This window comes from Dipodomys spectabilis, unplaced genomic scaffold (genome assembly GCF_019054845.1).
Source record: "Dipodomys spectabilis isolate Male_0828 unplaced genomic scaffold, ASM1905484v1 ptg000054l, whole genome shotgun sequence".
NCBI lineage: Eukaryota > Metazoa > Chordata > Mammalia > Rodentia > Heteromyidae > Dipodomys > Dipodomys spectabilis.
The window spans coordinates 4,232,645-4,259,454 of NW_024870731.1; the positions used below are offsets into that span (position 1 = coordinate 4,232,645).

General features: G+C 39.7%; 1 protein-coding gene across 1 annotated transcript in view; it reads right to left on the reverse strand.

Moving 5' to 3' along the window:
- The window catches only part of Cacna2d3 (calcium voltage-gated channel auxiliary subunit alpha2delta 3), a 927,251-nt gene that overhangs the window by 310,239 nt on the left and 590,202 nt on the right, over positions 1 to 26,810 (reverse strand). Inside the window, exons 12-13 of the mRNA XM_042679948.1 lie at positions 20,299 to 20,377; positions 7,013 to 7,146 (exon numbers count right to left, since the gene is read on the reverse strand). Coding sequence (XP_042535882.1) covers positions 7,013 to 7,146; positions 20,299 to 20,377 — 213 coding nt within the window. The remainder of the gene's footprint in view (positions 1 to 7,012; positions 7,147 to 20,298; positions 20,378 to 26,810) is intronic.

Genomic DNA, 26,810 nt, shown 5'->3' on the forward strand with positions numbered 1-26,810 from the left:
CTAGCCCACAACCTGTAATTACAGCAAAATGAATTGCAAACCATAAAAACAAACCTCTAGATGCACAGTGCTTCCATGCTACTCATCATATTAAAGTACAAAATTCTATTATCAAAAAGGCATGAGCCACATTCTAGTTCCCATAGAAGAGAGAGCTCAAAGAAAGGAATGTATTTTTTCAAGACTTCCTACAGCCAAGAAATGAATTTACATTGGATTTCCTGAAACTGGGCAATGATGATAGGTAGCATTTACTGCATTCTCTCCATCAATAGACATCTGATGCTTAGAATCAGCCACAGAATGTAGGTTCATTCTCCCTTTAGGAAAGCAGCACTTGTGAAGGCTAACAAACCTGCAGCAGAAGCAGTCTGGAACAGCTTTGCATGTCACATCTAAACTGCTTTTTTAAAATTCTGAATTCAGAGTTCTTTGCTCATAATCTAAGATGGTAAGATAGCATATAGATTCCCATTTCCTTCAGCAAGAACCCCTTCCATAATTCTATCACCTCCCAATAGTCTACTCAAATTTTGAATCTATCAACAGATTAAATTAATTATTAGGTCAGAGCCTTTGTGATCTACTTGTCTCTGGAAATAACCTCACAGATACACTCTGATGCAGGCTTTACTAGCCTCCTAAGCATTTCTCAATCCAATCAAGACTAACCATTATGGAATTTATAAACTCAAAATTGTTATATTTCACCCTCTTAGTGGTTCCAAAGTCAGTGATCTCATCTCAGAATGTAAGACTTTATAGGTAAGTTCAATATCTGAAGTTCTTTCTTTCTTTTCTTTCCTTCTTCTTTCTTTTCTTTTTTTCTTCTTTCTTTCTTTCTTTCTTTCCTTCTTTCTTTTTCTTTTTTTCTTTTTTTTGCTAATCCTAGGGCCTGGGAGCTGTCCCAAGTTTCTTTTGTTCAAAGCTAGTGCTCTTGAGCCACAATGCTACTTATTAGTAGTTTGTTGGAGGTAAGAATCTCATGGACATTTCTACCCTGTACAGCTTCAAACCATGATCCTCAGATCTCAGCCTCCTAAGTAGCTAGATTTATAGGTGTGAGCCACCAGTGCTAGGTTTGAATTTTTTTAATCTTTTTATTTTCATTATTATCTTTAGTTGTTGCCATTTAACAAAGTAGTTTATAAATGTAATATCTGAATTGTTTTTACCCTACATAAATGGGTCATGTCATGGGTAACTTGGGGAATCAGCAGCCTTCCCCTCATCCACAGGGTTAGTAAAGACCAAGAAGGACTCTTCCACATGGGTATTGGCCTGATAGGCTTCTCAACACCATCAAGATGAGAAGGATCCTCAGAATATTCTATCCAGGGCTCATCAGGTCAATTCAAAATTACACAGCAGGGGCTTGGAAGGTGGCTCAGTGGTGTAAGGTCCACTCCTGGATGGAGAGCAAACTCTACCGTCCTCGCAGCAAAGTCTCCACCCAGTACCTGCGTTACCTAGGCAACTGGCACACCTGGAAGAGGTCACATCAGCATCCGCTGAGGTCACATCTGGATCTGATGTGGCCACATCTTTCTCCCACCTGATCCCACCTCCTCTTACGTGGTCCTTAGCTCCCTTTACCCGGCCACACCTTTCCCCGACCCTACCCTAGATAAGGCCTAGCCCAGGGCCAGATGCCCTCTTTGCCAGCTGTATGGAGTGCCAACCTGGCCTGGTGCCCGCCAGTCTACTGAACAAACCTACCCTTTACCTGAGTACCACGTACACGGTGTGGTTCTTACTCAGCCACTTCTTCTCTAAAAACCTAACAGTGGTGGAGTGCTTGCCTGCATGTATGAGGCCCTGGGTTTGATTCCTCAGCACCACATAAGCAGGAAAAGCCGGAAGTGATGCTGTGGCCCAAATGATAGAGCGCTAGCCTTGAGCTGAAGAGCTGAGGGACAGCGCCCAGGCCCAGAGTTCAGGCCCCATGACAGACAAAAAGAAAATTACAGAGCAATACAAGGTTGGGAAGCACAGAAACCTTTCTGAGCTATCATTTCAGGTATAACCACATCCTGGATTGGCATTATGTACTTCAAAGAACTCTGAAAAAGGCAAGGTAAGCCCTCTCTCCTATTGCCATACCATGTTTACTCAATGATAATCTATTTACATTATTTAATTTAAATCAACTGAAGATAATTATAGCACAATATATTTATTAATTTCATTCAAAGCTTGAGACTTTACAGGCACTTCTTCTGAAATTGCATGTCCAGTGATTTTGTAGTGGAAAAGCTTGTGTACCTGTGGGTTCTCTCTCTCTCTCTCTCTGCTAATTGTCCCATACATAAATTCTTTGTGTGCATATAATTAGTCTAATACAATAACTGTTTTAAATAATTAACATTATTTCTAGCAAGACATTTAATTAATACAAAGCTTTATCCTCTTCACAAACAGAAACACAGGTTCACAAACTTGTGTCAGCTTGTGTCTCTCCAATGAGAATACTCCAAATATGTGGTAAGTCCTTCCCCACTTGCTTCTCCACAGCACTGCTAGTTTTGATGTCCTGCTCCAGATGTTACTAAGAAGCTCTCATTATAGAGAACACAACATGATGTATATAACCTCCCTCTGTATACTCTTTTTGCCCTCACAACCAACTAAAACATACTTTTCAGAAGCACTTTGAGCCAATAAAAATATACTTCTTATCATCAAACATCCTCCCTAGATTTATAATTCATTTATGACATTACTAAGCTACTTTTAAGGTATACTAAACTAAATTGGCCCATTTTCTATCTCTGTTATTTCCCTCTACACTTCTCACTTAGAATGACATCATAATGTTTCACTTTCCACTCTCTACATCTTTTGGTTACCCTATCCATCTGAGGTTTGTTTATTTGTTATCAGTAATTATATGTGGATTTTGTTTTATTTACCAGCTTGTATTCCATTATTGTCATTCTTTATTTTCAAGTTCTAATTGCCACAGACTTGATCACTGAGACACTAATGCTGAGTCTTGGTGTTCCTTTGACATGGCCACATGATTCTTTTTATAGTACTTCCTTAATTTATTGTACTTTCTCTATATTCCAGGCATTTTTGGGAGAGTGGAGATTTTAACCTATTCCAGTCTTGGAATCAATGGTTTCTTTAATCCTAGCTCCTTTCATAGGGCCATTGCTTCTGACCTCTTTCAATGTACATATTTGGAATTTCATTCTGGTGCCTTTGATCTATTCTAATCCCACCGAGCATTCAGAACTGCTTTATCCATGTTATTACAAATTAGGCCAAATAAAATTTAAATTTATTTGATGCTGTTTATTCTCCATAGATTGAGGGGTACATAGTACAAGTATTGTGTTCAAAATTTAATACTAAATCAAAGATTAATTCAAAATTTTAGTTTTGTTTTCTCACTTTCTGAGGAACTTTGTTATTTAATTGAAATATAGTTGAATTTGTTTGGTCCTATTTGGATTTACTTTTAGATTTGCCCCCATTTTTATTGTTCTAATTTAATGTTTGAATACATAGAACACATACTTTCAAAAGTCAAAACTATACAAAAAATGTATACTCAGACACTTGCAGCATCCATTCTCTTCTCTATTCCCTCCTACTTCTTGTAGACAACCAATTCCATTGGTTCCTAACTTATTCTGTTCTTATTCCTTTCTGTAAAAATAGCAATACCTACTTCTTATTTATTCTTTTCCACACAAAAGGCACCCTGTTAATACTTACGCAGTTTGCTCATTTTACTGAGATATCCTAGAAATCATTCCTGTAAGGTCCACTCTGGGAAGGCGGGCAGACTCCTCCCTCCTCACGGCTAAGTCTCCACCCAGTATCTGTGTTACCTAGGCAACTGGCACACCTGGAGAAGGTCACATTGGCATCCACTGAGGTCACATCTGGAACTGATGAGGCCACACCCTTACCCCACCTGGTCACATCTCCCCTTACTAGGTCCCACCTCCCTCTACCCGGCCAAAACTTCTACCCCTCCAATACCCTAGATAAGGCATAGCCCAGGGTCAGATGCTCTCTTTTCCAGCCACATGGAGTGCCAACTTGGCCTAGGACCAGCCAGTTGGCTGAATAAACCTATCCCTTGCCTGAATACCACACAAGGTGTTCTCCTTACAAGGCAGCCTCTTTTAATTACCTAACAATTCCATGTCAATTAATAGAGACCATTCTCATTCTGAATGCTCACGTTGATTCAATTAGGTGTACATTCCATACACCAATCAATCTTTTATGTTTGGGCACCTATATCATCTGCAGTATTTTGAAATTATAATATTCCTGGTCCCTGGTGGTTCATGCCTCAGGAAATTAGGATCTGAAGACTGAGGTTTGAAGCTAGCTAGAACAGAAAAGTCTGAGACATTTTATCTCCAATTAACCAGCAAAAGCTAATGATGGAGGTGTGGTAAAGTAGCATAACAGTCTTGAGTGAAAATGCCAAGTGAAAGCTGGCACACACACACACACAAAAAGAGAAAAATGGAGAGGAAGGAAGGATTTATAAGTATTTCTGCAATGAATAAATTGTGCACTTGTATTTTTGTATTGTTGGAACTACATCTTTTTCAGTTCCCGAGGGAATTGACACCATTTGTTCTCAACTATATTTCAAGTATCTAAAGAAGAAATAATCAAGTAATTTTTAGAGAAGGGGGGAGGAGGAGAGGGGGAGAATTAACTCTCAAAAATTCCAAATAGGATTGCTGGGGCAAAGGGTAAATGCAAATATCCTTTCCCCCTAGAGATAACTCCACTCTGCATTCTTCAGCTCCAGCAGAGCCTCCCTTTCCCACAGCTTTACCAAAACAGTACATGGTTAAGCTTTTAATTTCCACCACAGTGAGGAAGGCCAATGCCTTCTTATTCTAATTTGCATTTTTCTCTATATGAGTGAAGCTGTATTTTTTATATGTTCAAAAGAGCTGTATTTTTTCATATGCTCACTCAAAAGACATTTTTGCTATATTGTGAATTGTCTGTTCATATGTTTTAATTACTTTTTTCTATAAAAATTTGAAAGTTTCTCCTCAATCTTAAAACGTTTCTGATATATTAGGAGTACTTCAATGAACTATATGTTGCAAATATTTTTTCCCTTTTGACTTTGCTTATGGTGTTTTGTGTTTGTGTTTGCTTTATGTAGGTTTTGTGATTTGTTCTTATTTTCATTAAAACTAAGCTTTCTCTTTTCTGGCTCTGGATGTTCAAGTTAGAAAGCCTTTTCAAGCCTTAGATATACTTACCCATTTTTTTAGCGCTTGTATTTTATTTTCAGTAGTTTAGCTCTCTGATCCACTTAGATTTCTTTCTTGGATATTTTTTGAATAGTAGGACTAATTATGTATTTCTCTAATTGGTCACTTATTTTTCACAAGTGCATTTATTGCAAAGCCCATCCAAGCCCCACTGATGTGAGCTGTCACTTTCTCATACATTAAATCCCCATATCTATAATTGAGCCTCAGTTTAACACTTTCATTCTACTGATATATTCATCCAAGTTCTAGTATAATGCTTTTAGCCTGTTCATTCTTTAGATTGATGAAATAAGAACGTGACTTTTCAAACTTACTATTTGTGGTTTGTACGCCAAACCATTGAATAGTTAATTCAGCATAGCCAGCAATATTCTACTCTTAATTGTTTTTCTGCCTCAATGAACCACACATTAGAAGAGGAGATGGAGCTGCCTGTGATATTGCACACCTATAGCTCCACCTATGTGGGAGGTGGAGGAAAGAGAATTGAGGTCTGAGTGCAGCCTACTCAAAAGCACAAGGCCCTATCTGAGAAAAGCACAAAGGGCTGGCAGGCAAGGGCTCAAGTTGTAGAAAACTTGCCTAGATAGCTACTGTAAGACCATGGGTTTGTTCACTACCACAGGAAAGAGAGGAGAGACAGAGACAGAGACAGAAAGAAGTAGTCAGAAATTGTCATTACTGTTAATACATTAATATAAAACTAACAGAAATGGGATCCGACTCTAAAATCGATACAAGTTTATACCTGCCTGTATTTTGGTAACCTCTTGGGGGAGTGCATCCCTTCTGGAGCAGGAGACATAGTGCTATTCCTACCAGCAAGCCAGTGTGGCCTGGCTTGTTTCAAGATGTCTCCCAGCCTGGGTTCCCATGTTGTTCCACATGTTCCAGCATGTGCCTACAGCTGCCAGAAATGCAGTAGTAACAGGAGAGCCTGGGGAGATGAAAGCTGGCCCTCCACAGCCATCGAGAGCACTCCAGAGCACAGCTGTGTCTGGGTTACAGTGATTAATGTGATGTGAATCCCAACAAAAGTGACAGCAGAGAGTTCCTGAGAGAACATTTATAATCAATAAATGAAACACACTACTCCCATCAGACTCATTATCACCATGAAAAATCATCCTGAAATTACACAAGAAATGTGGCCATGGAGCCATTACTGGATGATTGGCAAAGCCTCTACTTTTAGGCTCTTTCAGCATCACAGCCTGGAATCCAGCTTTGAATGGACCCACGACCAGAGTTCATACAACAGTACCTACAGAACCTCCACTCAAGCATGCTGTCACTTATCAATGAGAAGAAAGCACTATTGCAGCCTCTGTGGTGGTTCCAATTTGTTATTACTGCTGAGATGTAGCCACATCTTCAACAGAGACCTAAGATTCATCACCAGGACTGGACCACCCTGGTGGCCAGGGTTGAGTCTAAGAACATGTTTATTATATCACTGAAGGAATATGAATATGTGTGAAAAGAGGAGGGGGTCACAAGAGAAGACACAAGCAAACAAGGAATGTTCTGTGCTCACCAGACACCTTTCAGAAACATACCTCGTTCTCAGATACTTTTCAGCAACCTGGCTTGACAAACTATACATACATATAATCAAGTTATATGAAAACCAAGAGTTATTGAACTCTAATGATGAATGATACAATTGCTTGTCTCTAGAAAACCTGCACTACAGAATTGGAGAAACACAGCCTTCCCCAGAGGCCCTGTGGACTCACGGTGCTGTCGATGTATGCTTCGGTCCACACAACGTCATGTTCTTGGTCAATGACTTTGGGCCGGCTGAGAACATGGAGATATTCCATGACATTTTCTTGCACATCCGCCAAAGTGGAGATCTGGGTGAAAAATCCTGTTAAAATCCAGGAGAGAGCGCAGCTTAGTGACATAAAGGAGCCCCTGAAATGAGAACATGCATATGCCAGGCCACTTTGCCCTTATTTTCTTTTCCAAGTGTTAGATCTCATCCTCACTTCGTGGTTAGTATGTATTGTGAGAAAATAGTTAAGCAAAAGAGGTAAAATTTAAAGTATCCAGAAACAACCCATCCCACCCCACCCCCCAGGAAGAAATCAGTTAACTCTTTGGAGAAGAGACTCCTAGTCTTTATAAACACAAATGAGTGTTTTCTCCATGCCAATTGCTAATCTCTTTTTCATATGAGAAAGTTTATTTCCAAGGGAAAAATTATGAGCCATACAAACAAAAGGCAATCTCATTTTTATACTGTTAACAGTAGTCATTATGACTGATGTGTGAGTGTTTACTAAGTGCCACAACACTTGCTAAATCCTTGATAAGCTTGTCTCATTTACTACAACATAACATGAGGTGTGTGTGTGTGTGGTATTGTATGTCAAAGACATGGGAAGGCAGCCGGAGAACACATACTCTGAGATCCAGATATTCCCTAGCCTCTAGTGGCAAATAGAGAAAGAAAACCTAGGGTATGAGTCTCTCCTGTACCTTAAAAAAAATATTATCTTTAAGTAGTTGTACAATGGAATTGCCATTTAACAAAGTAGTTTATGAATACAATGAATCTCGATTAATGTCCCCTTTCAACATTCTTGCCCAATCCACCCCTTCCCTCCATTTTCTTAATTTTGTAGGCTGTATACTGAATTCTTGACTGCATTCACCAAACTTTCTCCTCTTCATTCATCCAACCTTCGCCCTGTGACCCCACTCCACCCCCCATTTTTTGTTGAACTTTTACTTTAGCCCAGATGCCCTTCAGTGGACAAAGGGGTCAAGAAAATGTGTCATACAGACACATGGAATTTTACTCATCCATTAGAAACATGATATTGTATAATATGGAAAGAAATGGGAATATTGGGAAAAGCATGTTAAATGAAATAGTTGAGGTGAGAGAAACAAAAAATGCATGGTTTCCCTTATATGTGGAAATTAGAATTAGCTTATGAGCTTATAAGTAAATATGTTGGGTGGTATACAAATATATATGGATGCATTAACTGAAATATGAGACATTCAAGGGAGAACTCAAACAGTGTAAATTCTTCTGTACCTTTTGTTTCTTGTCCCCCCGCCCCTCCTCCCAGAATTTTTTGAGGCAGAAATTCCAGCTCACCCCTGCATGGAACTATCAGAATTGTCTTTTGCACATGCTGGGTAGACGTGTTTTTTCAGTAATAGTAGAAGTTCTAAGCACACTACTGTCCCACAGAGGAGGATGTCAGTTTGATCTTAAATTCAGGGCAATGCTGAATTCAGGGGCCTATGGGCTTTGTTGTAGGTTAGAAGATGTAGAAAGGAAGGGAGACTGAGATTAGGTCTGGCTCCCCAGGAGAGAGGCCTGCATTCAAGCTTTTATTTAAGCTCTCTCAGTGTCCAATATAGGAGGATCCGTGGGTAAAAAGATGAATAAGGCCATGCAAGGAGGGCCAGAAAGATGGGAATGAACAGCCACCAAACAGCACAATCAACAACATTAAGTTAGAGAACACTACAAGATAACCAAAACCAAAAACACAAACACAATACACATGGATACCCTGAGCCAGGTGTTGCTGAGAGCTACAAGATGAGCACAGTTGGGCAGCAGAGGAGGATCCAAGGAACTTGTTTGGAAAAGTAAGCTGTATACAGACAGGACCAAGGTGAGAGAGAATCGGGCCCCTTCTAGGAAATGTACACAGCTCACAATGGTTAGCGTAAAGGCAGAAACAGAGGACAGGCATGTCAGGGTGTGGGTAAGAGCTGAGATTTTATCCAAAAGGCAAGATTGTGGGAGGACTTTAAGCAGGGAGACACTAGATGGACACAGTTTAACATTTTCTATATCAATCAAGACCATAAGTTTATATTTGTTCCTGTGTACGCACACGTGCGCGCGCGCGCACACACACACACACACACACATAAATTCAAGGGGGCATGTGTACCTCTGAAGTCATTTCTGTCACAATACCGTACATCATTTATAGAAAAATTCCTTGTGTCTAAACTAAGATTTAGGGTATGGAAATACCAGCCCTTTGTCCATGAAGGGTCGGGACCCTCCCTGAGCATTTCTAAACAAAGGCCAGCTGGTTTGAATTTGGTGTGCCATCCCCAAAACAGGTTGGGGCCATGTGGCTTCTGGGCTCCTGATGACAGCTCTGCATAGTGCTAATTAGCATGCATTATCGCTCTTGCCTGTCCCATTCCCAGGCCAGGGCCAGAGCCAGGCCCATTCCAGGGAACTGTGCCCCCAAGCAAGAGTGCCTATTCTAGTTAAGAGACTGGGGGTAGGACCTATGAGTAGCTACCTTGGCAGTCTGGCTCCACAGTTAGGGCTCTCTCTCAGTGCTCCTAGGCAGTCTCTCTTAGAAGCATGATGAAATTTTAGGGGAGACAGACAAATATACCATGACCATGAGCATTATCTTCCATGCATGGTGGCTACAATTAATGTTTGAATAAGAAAATGTTTCTGTTACCAAAAGTTTAGTCCTGGAGTCAATTTACAAATAAGAACACAGTTTCAAGGAAAAGGAAAATTGAGAGCTTTTAACATTAATTTGCCAGGTGAATGAGGGGGACAATGAAATCCAGTCTCAAAGCCCGCCATCATACTCCTGAAAGAAAACATCTGGTTTTTAAGAGAATGCTCAGAACTTTGAACTCTGGGGAATGTGACAAAGGGATGCCAAGACTAGATGGGGGCCTTGGTACTTTATTTTTACTGATACCTCATCTCTAAAGTTGTATGTCTTGAGAGAGGCTTATTCATTCCTGTGGTCAAAGAGAGATGAAATGCATAAGCCTGCCTGGTTTGGTGCAGAGTCTTAATCTTCAGCTTCCTGGCATGGAGAGAGAAAGTAGAAAATACTAGTTGGATCTTGTATAAGCAGCACAGCAAACTGGCTACAAATGAATTTTTTGTAGTCTCCATGATATTTTCTCTCTTCTTTAGTAGGTAAACCCTGGGTTCTAAGAGGAGGGTTATGGCACAAGTGACAAGCTGGGTGTGGCATTACCATGTTGAGAAAAGGAAGAGATTGTCTGATAGCTATCAGTGCAGGAGTATCGCTGAGCATCTCTGATCACTGGGACACGGAGCCAAGTGTGCTGCAAAGCCAGAATTTCCAAAAAGCTTTTCCTTGATTGTCTCTATTTTTACATCTAATCTTTAAAGCCAAAAAAAAAAAAATCTCTGATTTACGTTTCCCAAAGCAGGGCCAAGTGAAGAAAGGGGATGAATATAAGAAAGAGGATGGAAAGACAGGATATTACCATAGAGAGGAAATCGGGAGGACAAACAATCACATATTTGGAAGCTGACTGAGCTGAGAAATTATCCTCATTTGGCCTCGTGTGTCAAAGTTATAGTCCTAACAGTTACAAAATAAACCTAACTCCCCAAAGCTACAGACCCCAAACTAGTAGGTTGGTAATGCCTCTGTTGGTAAAGCCAACAGGAATCTCACACTGAACTCACCCAAAGCGAACTCTTGACTTCCTCAGACTCATTTCTCTCCATTACCCGTCTACACCTTGGCAACAGTATCACTGCCCAGTTAGGCCCCAAGCATAAGAATAATCCCAGGTGCCCATCATGGCTTATCCTGCTCCAAGTCTAACTCACCATCAACCCTCACTTCCTTCTCTCTCAAATGCTTTCCTTTACTCCAAGATTTTGTCACATGTCAGTCAGAGGACAGCTGCCTACAAATCTCACAGCAGAGAGGGAAGTATAATGTAAATCATTATTCTTTGGTGAAAATCCTATAACTCAATCCTATGTTGAGTTAGAATAAAATCCAGTTGTCTACGCTGACTGACCTTCAGAAACCTCCTCCGGCCCCCAGACTGGCCTCTACCAACTTGTGTGGGTTTCTCCACTACACCTCTCCCCCATGCTTCAGCTTGTCAGCCTTCATCGTCCTGTGTGCATAGGCTAAGCTATTCCTCCTTTTTTGCCATGGATTTGCTGCACTCTCTTCCCAGAACACTCATATTTAGCTTTCCAAGGATGGCATCTTTTTTCTTTACATCATTGAAGGTTTGATTCAGAGAGACTCTCCCTAACACTCATGACAGAATCCATTCCTGCTTCCATGTCTTTAGAACACTCACCCTCCTGTCAATGGATTCTGACTTGCTTGCCTACTTGTTTGCTAGCACTTGTGCTGGCTGGTTGGGGACAGTCATCAGAAAGGGGAACACAGGCATGCTCCCATTAGTAATGCCTGAAGCTTTCCACTCACTCATCTTGCCTACTACCTTTGGAACACATAAGATGACAGCCAAACTTAAGTGACCATTGTAGAGGGAAGCAAAGAGAAACTCAGAGTTAGTGACTTATTCTATCCAGATCCACTGAACCCCTAAATGTTTGTTCTCAACCCCAAGAGTCACTGCCTGTTCTCAGGATGAAAAGGACAATAGGATCCTCAGAGCTCCTCCTCCAGAGGAAGTTTTAAATGAGTGGTTTTTATATTGCAGCTGGAAATGTTGAAGATGAGACAGGAAACATATCACTGACTTTGGAGGCTGCTAGCAATGTGCTATAGTTGGTAGCCACGGTTTACTCCAAATCCAAGACATAGTTTCAACTTATGCTTCAATATAGAGACCCAATATACATATACATAAAAGTAAAAAAACCACTGAAATTATAAAAAGTAATATTAATAAGATATGCTGTGAAGCTTATACAAGTTTGATCCTGACCCCTTAAATAAATTTTAAAGCTTTCTTGGGCCTTTTTTGCTTTTAAGTATTTTTTATATAAGCTTTAGTTGACAAATGCATGGATTTAGTTAACAAGTGATGGATAATACAAAGTCGCTAAAGGCTGGAATCTTTGCTATAACCCATAGACACTTCCTTTGTTTTCACTCTGTATTCTTTGAGCTGGCTTGCCCTTTTCCCCTTTCTCCTCTTCCCTGCACCCCTATTAAATTCTAACTCTAGAATGTTTAATTTTTTCTTTAATGTGCCTTTTTGGACTTCATATATCATGTAAGACAGCAGGATCAGCAATCATTCAGTAATTACCAAGAAGTAATTGATGCTGAAATTAGCCACCTATTACAAATGGTCTGCTCATTTTTCTACATAACATCAATTTATTTACCTTGTTCCATTGAAGAGTTCACTCTGGGTTACCACTATTCAGTATAATAAGCCATATGTAGCCTAGTGTTTGTATTCCTGAAGTTTTACCACCCTGACTTTGGAATGTCTGGGAGGACCTTGTCTAAAAGCTGCTTTGGCCTGAGATGCTCATTGACACATTATTCAACACTCCTCTTTGCAATGATATCACATTTGAGGCCTCCCTAAGTCTATCTTCAGTGAGTAGATCCTGCTGTCTACCTCATATGGTAAAGTTCTTATTCTATCTTTGGTGTAGTGAGTATACCTTCCTAAAATCCTTCCAAAGATTATTCCTCTTCTTAAGATTTTGTTCAGAGGTTAGTATATTGGGACCCTAAGCAGTGAATGACATGCACAGGGGTAGCAAAATCAATGGTGACCCTGTGCTGCTTAAAGTCCATATGGAAGAACAGCATTCTTAGAAGACCCTCCATCAGAATCACACACAACCACACACACACACACACACACACACACGCAACCACACACACCACCACCACTGCATACACAACTGCATATCATGAAAAATCTTGATCATTTGTTGATAAGCAGCTACCTGCTTTTCTGAAGTTCATAAATGAGAATAAGGTCCGTCATGCATGAAAGTTGAAGGGGACATGTTCATGGACCTGAACAGAACAACCAGAGGAAAAGTGACAACCAGGGCAGAGCATCCTGTGGTCCTAGTGTGAGAAAGATTGGAACTCCTGAGTGAAGCCAGTAGAGTAAATGAAGATTTGGGAACAAATCTCTTCCTTTGTAAATACCAATGTGTTTTAATTTATAATTCCATATTAGAAACAAAATTAGAAGAAAGAAATGCATTACCTTATGTAACTGCAACCTCCCACCCTCATTCATCACCTTTACAACAAATATTTTTAAAAGAAATGCATCTAAAGGCATATGATGGAGAACTAGTAGTAAGGAATTGCTCTTGCAAGCTCTGTGGTCATGTCCCCACCACATCCTTCCAAGGCCTCATCCCCTGCTAGGGCCTTAGTGTTCCAGGTTGTCAAGTGTCCAGAAGTGAACTATATAGCTCTGCAGGTTGAGATGGTAGCAACTCCAGAACACAAAGGTTGGGGATAAACCCTAGCTTCAGTCTTTCTTACTAGGGTAAACCCTTAGTTAACTACTTTCTTACCCTTAGTTTTCTTTTCCTAGATTATCTCAAATTGCTAAGGTATACAAGAACGCACCTTTCTTCTCCCCAAATACAGGCAGAATTACATCTGGTGAAAAGGCTTGGACTTTGGGATACCTGGGCCCAAATCCTAATTCTGACACCTCTGGTTGGTAACGGAGAAGATGGTACTGGTCTTTCAAGGCCTCAGTTTCACCCTCTTTAAAAAAGATGATTATAACATGTTTCATGGAACTTTTATGAGGATCTACATTACTTTAAAGAGATATAGCACAAAATTATTTTGTATGGCTGTCTGGCACTTAGTAAGCAGTCATGTAGCTTCTATTAACAAAAGAAGAGGAAGCAGTATTTCCATCTTCATTGTATCAAATTCTCCTGTTGTAAGGAATTTAAGAAAAAAGCTACAAAGGTATCTCAACAATTGCTATGGAGACCTTCTTCCATTTGTCCTAAAATAGCCACCTTTCTGCAATGTTGTTCAAACAAAGGGCACTGTGTGTTCTAGGCAAGCCCTCTATCTCGGAGTTATATCTCCATCCCTTGAATTTCTAAGCCAAAGTCTTTCTATATAGCCCAAACTGGCCTGGAACTGGCAATCCTCATGCCTCCACCTCTCAAGTGTCTTGATTACAGATGTCACAGCTAGCTTTAACAAAATATTTTGACTGCCATGTTTCTTCAACCACTAACTGAAACCATTCTGCTTACATAAATCTGAAGCTATTTGCACAGGAGGGGGTGCACTTGAAAAGGTATACTGAAATAAGAATTTTCTGTTGGAAAACTCAAAGAGCTAGATACCCATAGAGGGTTAGGCCATCAGTTCTCTTTCAAATAATGGGTGAATAACCTTTAATGCCCTGAAAAGGGATAAGTGAATTAGACAACCAAGAGAGACACATGAGGTATTTCCATTGGCCCTAATAATGATGACTGATTGGATAAAAATCAGTCTTTATTTGCACAGCTGGAAAACACTCCATTAACTATGACTCTTAAATGAGAATCAGCCACTCTTATTTAAAATCTTGGCACACTGAATATTAGAGAAGGTCATCTTGACTTTTCAGGATACCTGGGCGCGTCGGTCCCTCTTTTCTGTTTTCCCAGTTTATTTGTTTATGCGATGTTGTGAATAGAGTCTTTCACATTCTACCTGCCATTCTATAGTGGCAAGGATTGTTTGATATATTTAAAACGGCATGTGTTTTGCCTCATTTGAACTGGTTTCCTCATGATAGAACCTATTCATGCACAGACTGAAACAAACCAATAAGCTCCAGGCCTCTGTGGATCTTACTAGTAGACTGAAGAAAGAAGAGATCTACTGGGAACTGGCGTGGCACCTGTGGCTCACATCTGTAATCACCGCTTCTAAGGCAGGAGGCTGAAATCTGAGGATAAAGGATCAAAGCCAACCTGGGCCGGAAAGTCCGTGAGAATCTTATCTCAAATTAATGAGCAAAAAGCTAGGATTAAAGCTGTGTTTCAAGTAGTAGAGTGTTTGCCTTGAGCAAGAGAACTCAGGAACAGCACCCTGGCCCTGAATTCAAGCCCTATGACTGGCACCAAAAAAAAAAAAAAAAAAGGAACTTGTTTCCTTCCATAGCCACTAGACATGCAAGAGAGATACTGTGGGACCCTTGACCATTGACCATGGATGGCATGATGGCCTTTAAATTCTTGAGCCTTCCCTAGGTCATTCTGTGATCATGCTGCTGAATCAGTTAACATCCTTTTTCTTGGCATCTCCATGCAATGCTCTGGTCCCAGAATGCTGATGGTTCATTTCAGTGAAGAAGTTCTCTGAGTCAGAGTGAAAGTATGTAAGAGGGTGGGGTTTGGGACCTCATGTCACTTGAGATGAAAAATGTTATGCTGCTTCTATACTATACACAATGATTTGATTAATGACCATAGAAGGATACTTGCTCACCGATGTTACGTGGATAGAAACCCCATGACTGACGCAATATGAAGCCAGTGTTTACATGGGCACAGATGAGCGGAACCTAACATTTTGATGGAAAGTGCTACTTTGAAGAGAAGCAAACAATGACATTTATTTCCCAAGCCTTTCAGAAGAAAAGCAGACTCAGGAAGAAGAACCTATTGGGGGAGACTGAATGTGGTAGAGAAGGAAATAACTGGATTTGGACAGGAAGACGAGCCACACTGTGGAATCCAGAGCCCATCCAGCTGGGCAGCTACTATTACCTTCATCGATTTTCCAAGTCATAATACTCAGAAATTAGAAATCTTAAAGGTTATAATCTATAGCCAGGCCCTGAGTTGAATAAATTGTCTTCAAAAGGATGCTTCAAAGAGTCTTATAAACAATAACTAAAACTAAATTATGGTGCAGTATTAGTTGATTAAGACAAGACTTCAATTTGAGTAATTTTCATCAGCTGGTAAAAACAACAACCCATGACTAAATGCACACTAGCTGATGGGAAGAGCACCAGTCTGGTGTAACTGGAATAACAACAATTTTTTTAATTTTAAATATGGAAATGCACTTTTTTTCCAAGACCACAGAATAAAGAAAAAAATGGGAAAGTGCAGCTCACTCAAATTTTCAAATGCCAGCAAAGTTCCAAATTCTAAGCAGGGCCTAAAACGCAGAGGAAATCTGGGATCTAATTCAGTCTCCCTTACCCATGTCTATGTTCCTACTACATTATTTCCTGAAATGAAGCCAAACACTTTACCCTGAGATGAGCAGAATTACTGATCCCTTCTCATGAGGTACACCAGCCAATAAAGTAAAACAATTGTAGAATGTGTTATTTTAGAGCTTCAAAGAAATGTTAAAGACCTCCATGCAGCTCTTCATCTTTGAGATGAAGAAATTAAGTCATGCTTAAAAGGGTTTTCTAAAAACAATGACAAAAAGGAAAAAAAATACAAAAAGAATTATAAAAAGTAAAATAAAACACCTCTTGTTTCCATTTCTCAGAGTTCATTTTGAAAACACCATTTCATATGATCATTTGCACATAGCTACTGAGCCCTTATGACCCCCTCCTCAAATATTCTCCTTTGGTCTCATTGTGTGAATGTTTAATTTATCATGCCCAAGTGCAATTTTTTGTCTTTTACTATCCATTGGATTTACTGTACCTTTTGTCTTGTATGTAAGTTTATCTGATTTGGGGAGGGGAAGGGGAAGAGCAGAAATGGTGGGACAAAGAGTGAACTAATTAGCAGTGACACACACCAGACACTATGTTGAAAATGAACTATAAAATTTGGTTGTAAAGGAGGGTTTGGAGGTAAAAACCTGGGAGAAAGTGAGGGAGGAGGTGACACTATTCAAAAAGAAATGTACTCATTACCTGGCCTCTGATTTTTCTAAAAAGGAGAAAATTAGGGACACACATGGTTTTGTCTTCCTTGCTATTGTTCCTAACGTATTTATAAGGATCCATGTGATTTTTTTTGTTGCTTTGTATGTCCCTCCCCCATGGAATAACCCCTGTTTTCACTGCATTTGATGTTGGTATAATTTGGAGAGGGGAAGGGGAAAAACAAATCGTTTAAATAGGGATACAGGTGGACCCATTGCAACAATGAGATGTACAAGTTGCTATGTCAAAAAACGAACTTTACGATTTAGGCCGGTGGGGGGGGGGGGCACCATAGTTGAGGAGATGGGAGGAACGGGATGGTAGCGGAAAAACAAAAGAGGAGGCAACAATGCTGTATGAGAATGTACTCATTACTTTGCTCATGTAACTGTAACCCTTTATACAGTACTTTCACAATAAAAAAAAACTTATTTAAAAAAAAAGAAAATTAAAGATGAACCTAGGCAAAGAGAAAAATAGGTTCATTTACTCATACCTGCTCAGAAGGCTGAGGTCAGAACGGAGGTTCCAAGTCAGCCTGAACAAAAATTTTACAAGACCTTCATCTCAACAGAAAGAGCTGGGTTCAGTGGTGCACAGCTGTTATTCCAGCTATAAGCCTAAATAAAAGGACTATGATCCAAGCAGCTCAAGGTAAATGTGAGCCCCTATCTCAAATATTACCAAAGTAAAAAGGTTTAGAAATATGAGTCAAATAGTCACACCAGTGCAAGGCCCTGAGTATAAACCTTATTTCTTTCTAGATAGGAAGGAAGGGAGACAGAGAGAGGGAGGAAAATAACATCATCAAAAAGAATGCTATGGATAAGTAAAGAAAAACCAAGAATAAGCCAGGTGCCAGTGGCTCATGCCTGTAATCCTAGCTACTTAGGAGGCTGAGATCTGAGGAACAAAGTTTGAAGCCAGCCTGAGTAGAAAAATCTGTGACACTCTTATATCCTCTTAGCCACAAAAAGCCAGAAGTAGAGCTATGGTTCAGGTGATTGAGAACCAGCCTTCTGCAAAAAGCTCAGAGACAGATTCAAAGCCTAGGGTTTAAACCCTAGGACAAGCAAAAAAAAAGGAAAAGGAAGGAAGGAAGGAGGGAAGGAAGGAAGGAAGGAAGGAAGGAAGGAAGGAAGGAAGGAAGGAAGGAAGGAAGGAAGGAAGGAAGGAAGGAAGGAAGGAAAGAAGGAAGGAAGGAAGAGAAAGAGAGAAAGAAAGAGAGAAAGAGAGAAAGAGCGATAGAAGAAAGAGAAAAAAAGAAAGAAAGGAAAGAAAGAAAGAAGAAAGGAAGGAAGGAAGGAGAGAGAGAGAGAGGGAAAGAGAAAGAAAGAAAGAAAGAGAGAGAAAGAGAAAGAAAGAGGAAGGAAGAGAGAAAGAAAGAAAAAGAGAGAAAGAGAAAGAAAGAGATAAGGGAGAGAGAGAGAAAAGCCAAGAATGAAAAGAAAAACAAAAATACCTCTCCCTAGTCTTTCAAGGGACTCAAGCTTCTTTCTCCCTCACGATTCTGAGTCACTTCCTTTCCAAAACATTTTTTAATATCAGGGAGCAACTTCAGTTATATGCAACTAAAATAACTTTTTCTGCAGTCTCCAAAACTGCAACAAAGACCTACAAGCCTTTCATGGATTACTCTTTTTTCCAAACACTAAAAGTTTTACGAAGGCTGACTTAGGAGACCAATAAATGAATCCATCAACACTACTATATGCCATGACATACCTTCCTTTGTTAGTATTAATAGTTTACTTATTTTTCAAACATTAAAGAAAATCTATACTCTGAGTAATGTTCAAAGCTGGGCTCTATTGGAGCAGCCAAGATGAAGTCAGAGTGCAAAGCTGCTCTGTAGTGTCAGAGGGTAGAGACAAGGCAGATCCACAGGTGGCGTAACACAAAGAGTCATTTCAGGTATTTGTATGTCCAGGCTGGGCTACTGGCTTAACTTACATGGCCTATAATGTGTATTGGGTTGGTACCGTCACTGCTTGTCTATTGGTGAAACACTGAGGTCCATCCAGATAGTTTGGGTAACATTTAGTGGATAGTGGAGGCTGGGTTTGAAATCTGGGGAGTTGGCAATCTACTGCCTTACCATGCTTTGTCTCCCTGGCCCTGAAGTAAAATGAAAAACTGAAAGCCTGTGGCTTCCCTTCCTATTCTGTCTCAACATTATGCAACATGGTGACAATGTTACCAGCAAAATCTAAGTGTTCTCATCACAAACAAATGGTAAATATATGAGGCAATGTATATTTAACTACCTTCGTTTAGTCTGTCCACCATGTATGTATGTATATGTGTATATGTGTATATACAGATTATATATAGATAGATAGATATCACATTGTACAACGTGTTTTGTCAATTATAAAAGAAAAAATCAAAAGAACCATTATTAACATCCCCATCACTGATATTAGAATTCTGGGTGAATTAAAGTTACTAACAATTAGTCATGTGGGAACATATCAGGAATTTCGGTGCACAGGGTTGTCACATAACATACAGTTTATCCCATGTGGGATGTAGATGGCATGGGCAGGGCAGAAAGCATCTGCCCATGTTCACTGAAGAACTCAGGTGGGGACTATTTCATTGAAAACATGGAGCTGATGTATTCCCAGGATCAGAAGAGCGTATGAATGCCCCACACCAGCTCCAGAAATGCCTCAAGCTAAGTTTTCTCAGAGTGCAGCACTCAGAATGAGTCTCAACATCCTGCCTGCCTGAATGAGGGCTGGCTATGGTGAGAGAACATTTATAGTTAGTGTCTCTGTCATAGACATTCTCCCAAGATTACACCACTACTAAACAACAGAGTGAAGAGACTTCATCTCTCCACTTGACTATGTCATCATTTTTGGAGGAACTGTTAAACAACTATTAATAATCAATTAGAAACAGATATTAGAGTCCATGGCCTTCTCACATATTACCTTTCATATGGAAGCTAAAAAAGGTCATCTTATTTCAAGTAGAGAGTGGAATAATAGTTATTAGAGGCTGAGAAAGGCAGAGGCAGGGATTTAGAAAGGCTGGGTAACAGGTATAAAATATAGCTAAATAAGAGAATTAGGTTCAAGAATTCTAGAGCACATCAGCGTATAATTAATTCAATGCTAGTTGGAAGAGGTTTTGAAAATTCTCAACTTAAAGAAATGATAAATGTCTAGGGTGATATATACACCATTGCTCTAATTTGACCACTGTACATCGTGTAGATGTGTCAAACATCACCCTGTACCCCAAGAATATGTGCAATTACTGTTTGTCAGTTAAAATAGTATAGCCTTCCCTTACAGCTCTCATCTTTTGTATATCTTTTCCTAATCCCACACATGCAAGGGCAGTAATCAGAGTAGAACATGTTACAGAGACCCACCTTTGTTGGCACAGGCCATCCATTTGAGATTGTCTGCAAAAGCAGCCTCTCGTCCAATGAGGTACGTGAAGATGCGAACCTGAAAGGAAGGCAGACACAGGGTGAACACTGTCTTGCACAGACCACGTGCATGCCTCACACATATGCGCCCTACCTCTTTAATGCTCCACGCTTCCCATCTGCAGGAACATATTTAAGACATTTGAAGTACAGTAGGCTAGAAATATATTCAGAACTGGGGCCTTTGATCTTTGAAGCCATATGGCACTAGTGGTAGTTGTTTTTCGGTGTGCAACTCACGACAGAGGAGGTTGACTTGAAACAGGACACTCGCAGCATCATGTGCCTGGGTTTTCTCCACATATGGACAAGATCATCCAGGTCTGGACTAAATCTCCAACTATTTTCTTCCTTTTCACAGGAAAGCGAGTCTGCTCTTATTGAGAGTCAAACTGCCAATGAAAGACCCTTGACATTTTCTCCACTACAAAACTGCAGGAACTTTCTTACCATCTTCAGGGGCTATTGTGATTTTAGAACATCATCAACTGGAAGGGAGATGCACAGTCTGTGGGAACTTTCTCTCATTATGCTAAGATTTTGGTCCCAAATTGCTGAGAACACATGTGATATCCTAGCTCTCTCATTCTATCGCTTTCTCAACTTTCACTAGTCCAGCGCTCTGCTTACCCCCCCCCTAGTATTTGATCGTTAGAATGGAAGGAAGATAAAGAATTAAGCAATAGAGGAAACGAATATGACCAAAGTATATTATAGGTATATATTACATTCCATATTCATTATATAGTACATATTACAATAAAGCCTCCAGGATACTTTTTTTTAAAAGGACTTAATTCATTTCATTAAATATAAAATGATACATGGTCAACACTGTGCAGTCCAAAGCAATGTTCTGACAGGCAAATGTAGTCCTTTGGTCACCTGTTTGTGACTGAGCTCAACAAAGATATGGCATTAGATGCTCAACTAGAACATCAAAGGCTTGACCAACCTCAGCTGATGTCCTCTGAATTCAGCCAGCTAGTGGATCAGACACCACTGCTGTGCTTGCAATGACTTTGCTACAATTGTGGCTAACTGGTATCTGGTGGAGTTAGTTCTGGGAGGCTGATTTCCTCCACCCAACTCTCCTTTTGTGAAGAGATAGAAGGAGCCGTGTCTCATTCATATATATCTTCCTAGAACATGGGAGTTGGCACATCACAACTCAATACAAAAATGAATGAAAATATATGAAGCAGTGCAGCAAGCTGTACAAAGAAGATTTTGCTTTAATTTTGAATATTCCCTGATCTAGATATCATAACTGGAAGGCTTCTGGTGACTGTCTTACTTCCAAATTGAAGAGATATTTAAATGCAGCCTCAGTCTGTCCCTATCTGCATTAGAGGAGTCATTCTATTCCCTGCAGCTCCAGCATAGGGGCGTCCTGGGTGCACAGGAGGTAATGGATACACTATTGCTCTAATTTGACCATTGTACATTGTGATAAAATATCACCCTGTACCCCAAGAATATGTACAATTACTGTTTGTCAATTAAAATACCGTAGCTTTCTCTTAGAGCTCTCATATTTTTATATATTTTCCTAATTCTATACATGTAAGGAAGGGCATGGGTAGACATGCTGGAGACAGGTTTTTGATTGTCTTTGCTTCCTAGGTGATTTCCACATCATTCCAACGAGAGTCCCATTTGGAAGCAAGAGTATAATTCTTTTTTTTTTTAATAAGTTTTTTTATTGTGAAAATACTGTACAGAGGGATTACAGTTATATGAGCAAGGTGATGAGTACATTTCTTATCCAACATTGTTGCCTCCTCCTCTGTTTTTCCCCTAATCATCCCATTTCTCCCACTCCTCAACTACAGCCCCCACCTGTCACCCCTCCCCCCCCCCCCCGCCTAAATTGTAAAGTTTGTTTTTCGACATAGTGTCTTGTACATCTCATTGTTGCAATGGGTCAATCTGTATCCCTATTTAAACAATTTGTTTTTTCCCTTCCCCTCCCCAAATTATACCAACATCAAATGCAGTGAAAACAGGGGTTATCCCATGGGGGAGGGACATACAAAGCAACAAAAAATCACATGGAACCTTATAAATAAGTTAGAAACAATAGTAAGGAAGAAAAAACCACTTGTGTCCCTATCTTGGGGTTCATTTCGTTTAACATCATCCTATCTGAGCTTTTCTGCTTGTCCCAGACATATAATAGTTATTGCAAATAAGGGAAACCATGGGACCTATATTTCTTTGGGCCTGGCTTACTTCACTTAATATAATTTTTTCCAAGTCTTTCCATTTCCTAACAAATGGAGCAATATCATTAATTCTTAAACAGTGGGAGATTCTGCCCTCCCTTAGAAAAAAAATTAAAAAATCAAGTATACGACTGTACATGCACAAAACTGGTTACCACTGACATCTGCCTCCAGTACATATACAAAGAAATCTGCCTTTCCTGTTCATTTTCTCTGCTTGGCTCCTGTCTGTATAGAGCTGAGCATCTCTGATTTAGGGAGAAACCAAGACCCAGTTAAATAAAGTTTCATCAAGGTCTGATCTCATGAAAGAGGTCTGAGGCTTCAGGATAGCGTTGGATCACCTCTCAAACTACTGGGCAGGCTAACTCTTCCAGTACAGTTGATCTCAACTAGCTCTAAGTCCACTTAGTTCATCACCTATTGGAACTAGAAGTCCAGCCTCTTAAAATCTATTCCATGCTTGTTCATAAATCTTTGTCTTTAATTTCAAATGTATGCCCTCTAAACAAGAAAACACTAGACTGATTAAATTATACCCCCATTGTCTCTAAGTCAAGCAAGAAAGTCCAAGTGATAACTCTTAGACTATAAAGCCAAAAGTCTCTCTTTGGAGATAAAGTCCCAAGACAAAGCATCCCAAGGATAGTGGTGTGTGCCAGCCCACTCTGCTGTCCAGATGAAGCTTAGTATAAAACAATCCTCTCTTGGAAGCACAGTTAAAACCCCAGAACAATGCATTGAATCACTGGAAAAACTTCTATAATTCTTAATTTAAAAGATGGCAACTGACTTGGAAAACCAGTAGGAGAGTGCCAAGCTTCAGATCAGACATGACTACTCAAAAATAGTGTTAACAACAGCCACAATAATGAAAACCATCAGCATTACCCCATACCATCATCCCTCTATGCCTCTGAAATCAGCACTATCCATGGGGCAGGTACTATGCTAAGGGATTTTATAGGCATCATATTAATTTGATTTGTTTATACCTTATTTATTGTTTTACAAGGAAAAATTAGAATCCTGTTTAATATTGCATTTATGTGCAATCCTTGACTCCTAGTAGACTGATCTCTTTATCTGAAACAGTTCAGAAATGATTTGTTACATCTCGGCCTATAAAATAAGCATCATCAAATAAAAATGAGTTTATGCTCCACACTTTCCACAATAATGTCTTGCAATTAATCACAAAAGGAAAGTGATTTTATTTAAGGTATAAAACATTTTAGAGGAAAATTTTACAATAACTATAGCATTTTACATTTGGAAGTTTTTTGAACAAATAACTCTACATCTAGGCATTTATCTTATTGCCAGGGTTATAGACAAAATTCCTATGGAGATGAACAGTTAACAATGATGGCATGAGTGGCAGAACATTGTCTTCTAGAAGCCCAAAACTTCACACTGAAATGGTTTTATAAATACACAGTGATAAAAGTACAAAAATTTTCATTCTTATTACTGTAAAGGTCAAAAATGAAATTTTAACTGTTTTTTGATGGTTGATTGGGAAAGAAATTAAAGTATGTTTGGGTATTAGTATATCATGCCGCTCTTTATTCATCCATTATGATTTGGTAAAGGTAAATAAGCAAATTGTAGGTTATTTTGTAGTAAAAAATACTATTTTCCTAAAGGAGACTCACTTTCTACAGATAAACTTTTATATCTTGAGTGACAGAGTGGTTTTTACAAAGAATCAAGTATTGCTTTAATAATTAAAGCTCATTTTAAATGAGACGAAAGTAATGACACTGCAATGTTTCGAACAATTCTATGTGGGAATATGAAGGTTAAACCTGATGAATTATATTTCAACTATTGGAGGTTCTGTCCCTAAAAAGTGCCCCCAAACAACTTTCACTGCTTTTCCTTTAGCCCAGATGCTTTTCTGATGTGGTAAGGAGACTTAGCAGAGCCAGATTTAGTGTTGTCTTGAAAGTCAAGGAAGGACACAAGACAATTAGATTCTCATGGGCAAGAGCCACAGCTCAGTGTAAGCCAGGCCAGTTGTCAGGATATACCAAGCACTCATCCTCATGTCCAGAAAGCATCGCCCTCATTGGTAGGAAGACAGGCATTTAAAAAAAGTCTGCATCAATCTTTTAGTTCAGTTTGTCTCTTGTTTAAGTTTGGATGGTTTTTCAATGTTCTACAAACCCTATTAGGCTTAATAAAATATTTGGAGTATATTTTCAAAGTTCAAAGTCACTTTCTTTAATCTACTTAGTATAAAATTTCACAAAGAAAACAAACAAAAAACTCAATCCACTTCCCCCCCCCAAAAAAAAGCAGACTATACTTCTTATTCATGTATTTACATGAGAAACTCACAGGCACCATTCCTTTGTACCTTTACTGAACATAGACAGAATGAACTTGCCAAGTTGATGTAACCATTATTTTCATTATTTCACCCACTGAAGTAGAGGAAAGGAAGTGAATGCTAGGGAAATACTAATGGCAATGGCACCAAGCTAGAGTAGAGGCTGCTGCCTGGACAGCTGCCCACAATAACCAAGGGGAGGAGCAGATGGTCTCACCTATATGTCACCTGTCACTTCTGAGTGCATACCACATGCCAACGACTATTCCCATGAATACAAAATGAACTGTCCTGCATAGTCAACATCTTTCTGAGTGTAAGAGAGTAATGAATGGCAAATTCATGTATAATTTTTATTCATTGAATCAAAGACTTGTGAATAAAACAAAGCAGGGAAAAGTGATGTAGAGTGAGAGGAGCTGCTATTTTAGAAAAGGGAGAGGAAATGACAGGATTTGGACAGAAAGGTTGTAGGGAAGAGGAGATCTGCTATATGCCTTTTAGGAAGAATGCTCTATTTGAAGGTAGCAAATGGGACCAAGCCACTGAGAGAGGGATGCTGAAGTAATACCAAAGAGGCCACTCTGAAAGGAGGACAGTTACCCAAGAGATGGTCTAGGGACTAATCTGGAGAAGCAATGAGCATCAGACCCCATGGACCCTGAAGGTCACCGTCAAGAGCATGAACTTTTATAGCAAGAACAGAAGGGATCAAGTAGAAGCTGGACATGGGTGACACATAACATAAAAGCATCATTCTGACTGCAGCATGGGCCACCGACCAGCAATTGTGCTCAACCTAGTTGTCCACTAGACTTTCACCATGTTCTTATAATTCCAATCAATCATGCCTGACCCAAGAACAGTTCAAGCAGATCATCTAGAATTTTAGTGTGAAGTCAAGGTTAAGAAGCCATGGCCTTAGAGATATGAGAGTATAAACTGAGGTACCACATAGGAAGCCACTTTGAGTTTCCAGGTAAGAGGTAACAGTGGCTCTGGAAAGGGCCATTAGAGTTCTCAGACGTCACTAAGCAACAGAACTACCAGGACCTTGAAGCATATACTAAAGATGGAGCCCTGCTCTCCAAAAATTCATTTTAAGGATGCCAGGGTACCTATTTTTAAGTCTCCAGGGAGATATGATACAGGTGGTCTAAGCCCAAAGCATTGAATTACCATCAAGAGCATGGAGCCTGAGCAAAGAAACGTGGGCCTAGGAATTCAGAAATTACTGAAGCCATTTCCAGAAAGCTGTTCATATCGACTGCTTAAGGCAAAACTTAAGGAACCTCACACTCGTTGGTGGCTAAAAATAATGGAGCTACATAAAGATGACATTTATAAAGAAGTTTGTGTCCTCAAAAGAAGGTATGAACGTCAGACACCAGGCAGACTCAGCAAGCAGGGTCAGCTGATGCTATTTTCTTCTTTTCCAAAGAAAGGCAGGTCTGTGCCTGTCTCTCTGAACCTGCCATGTGGGGTCTTCACACCTAGAAATTATATTAATCCCTCATGTTCCCAGATGTAGTAGAAATAGCTCAAGGACAGAGCTCTTACAAGTTTTCAAATAGCCATAGTCTATGCTGTTTTAGAAAAGTGAGGGAAATTTTTTAATTTCAAAATACAATGCAACTACAAATCTATTATTTTCGCCTTTAAAAACATGCAGCTTGTGTACATTATATGTGTAAATGACATTCACTATATGAATTGTGCAGTAACTATGGGTACTGCTCATGTGCTGGGCTTGTAAATTTTAATTCTGTGAACTGGCAGCTTCCAACTGGATAGGTGGGTGGAAGCATCTTTATGAATTTTCATTTGTGTAGGTCTAATTTCATTCCATAAAATATCTCCAGGGTGTCTCAAAATGATGTGCCATT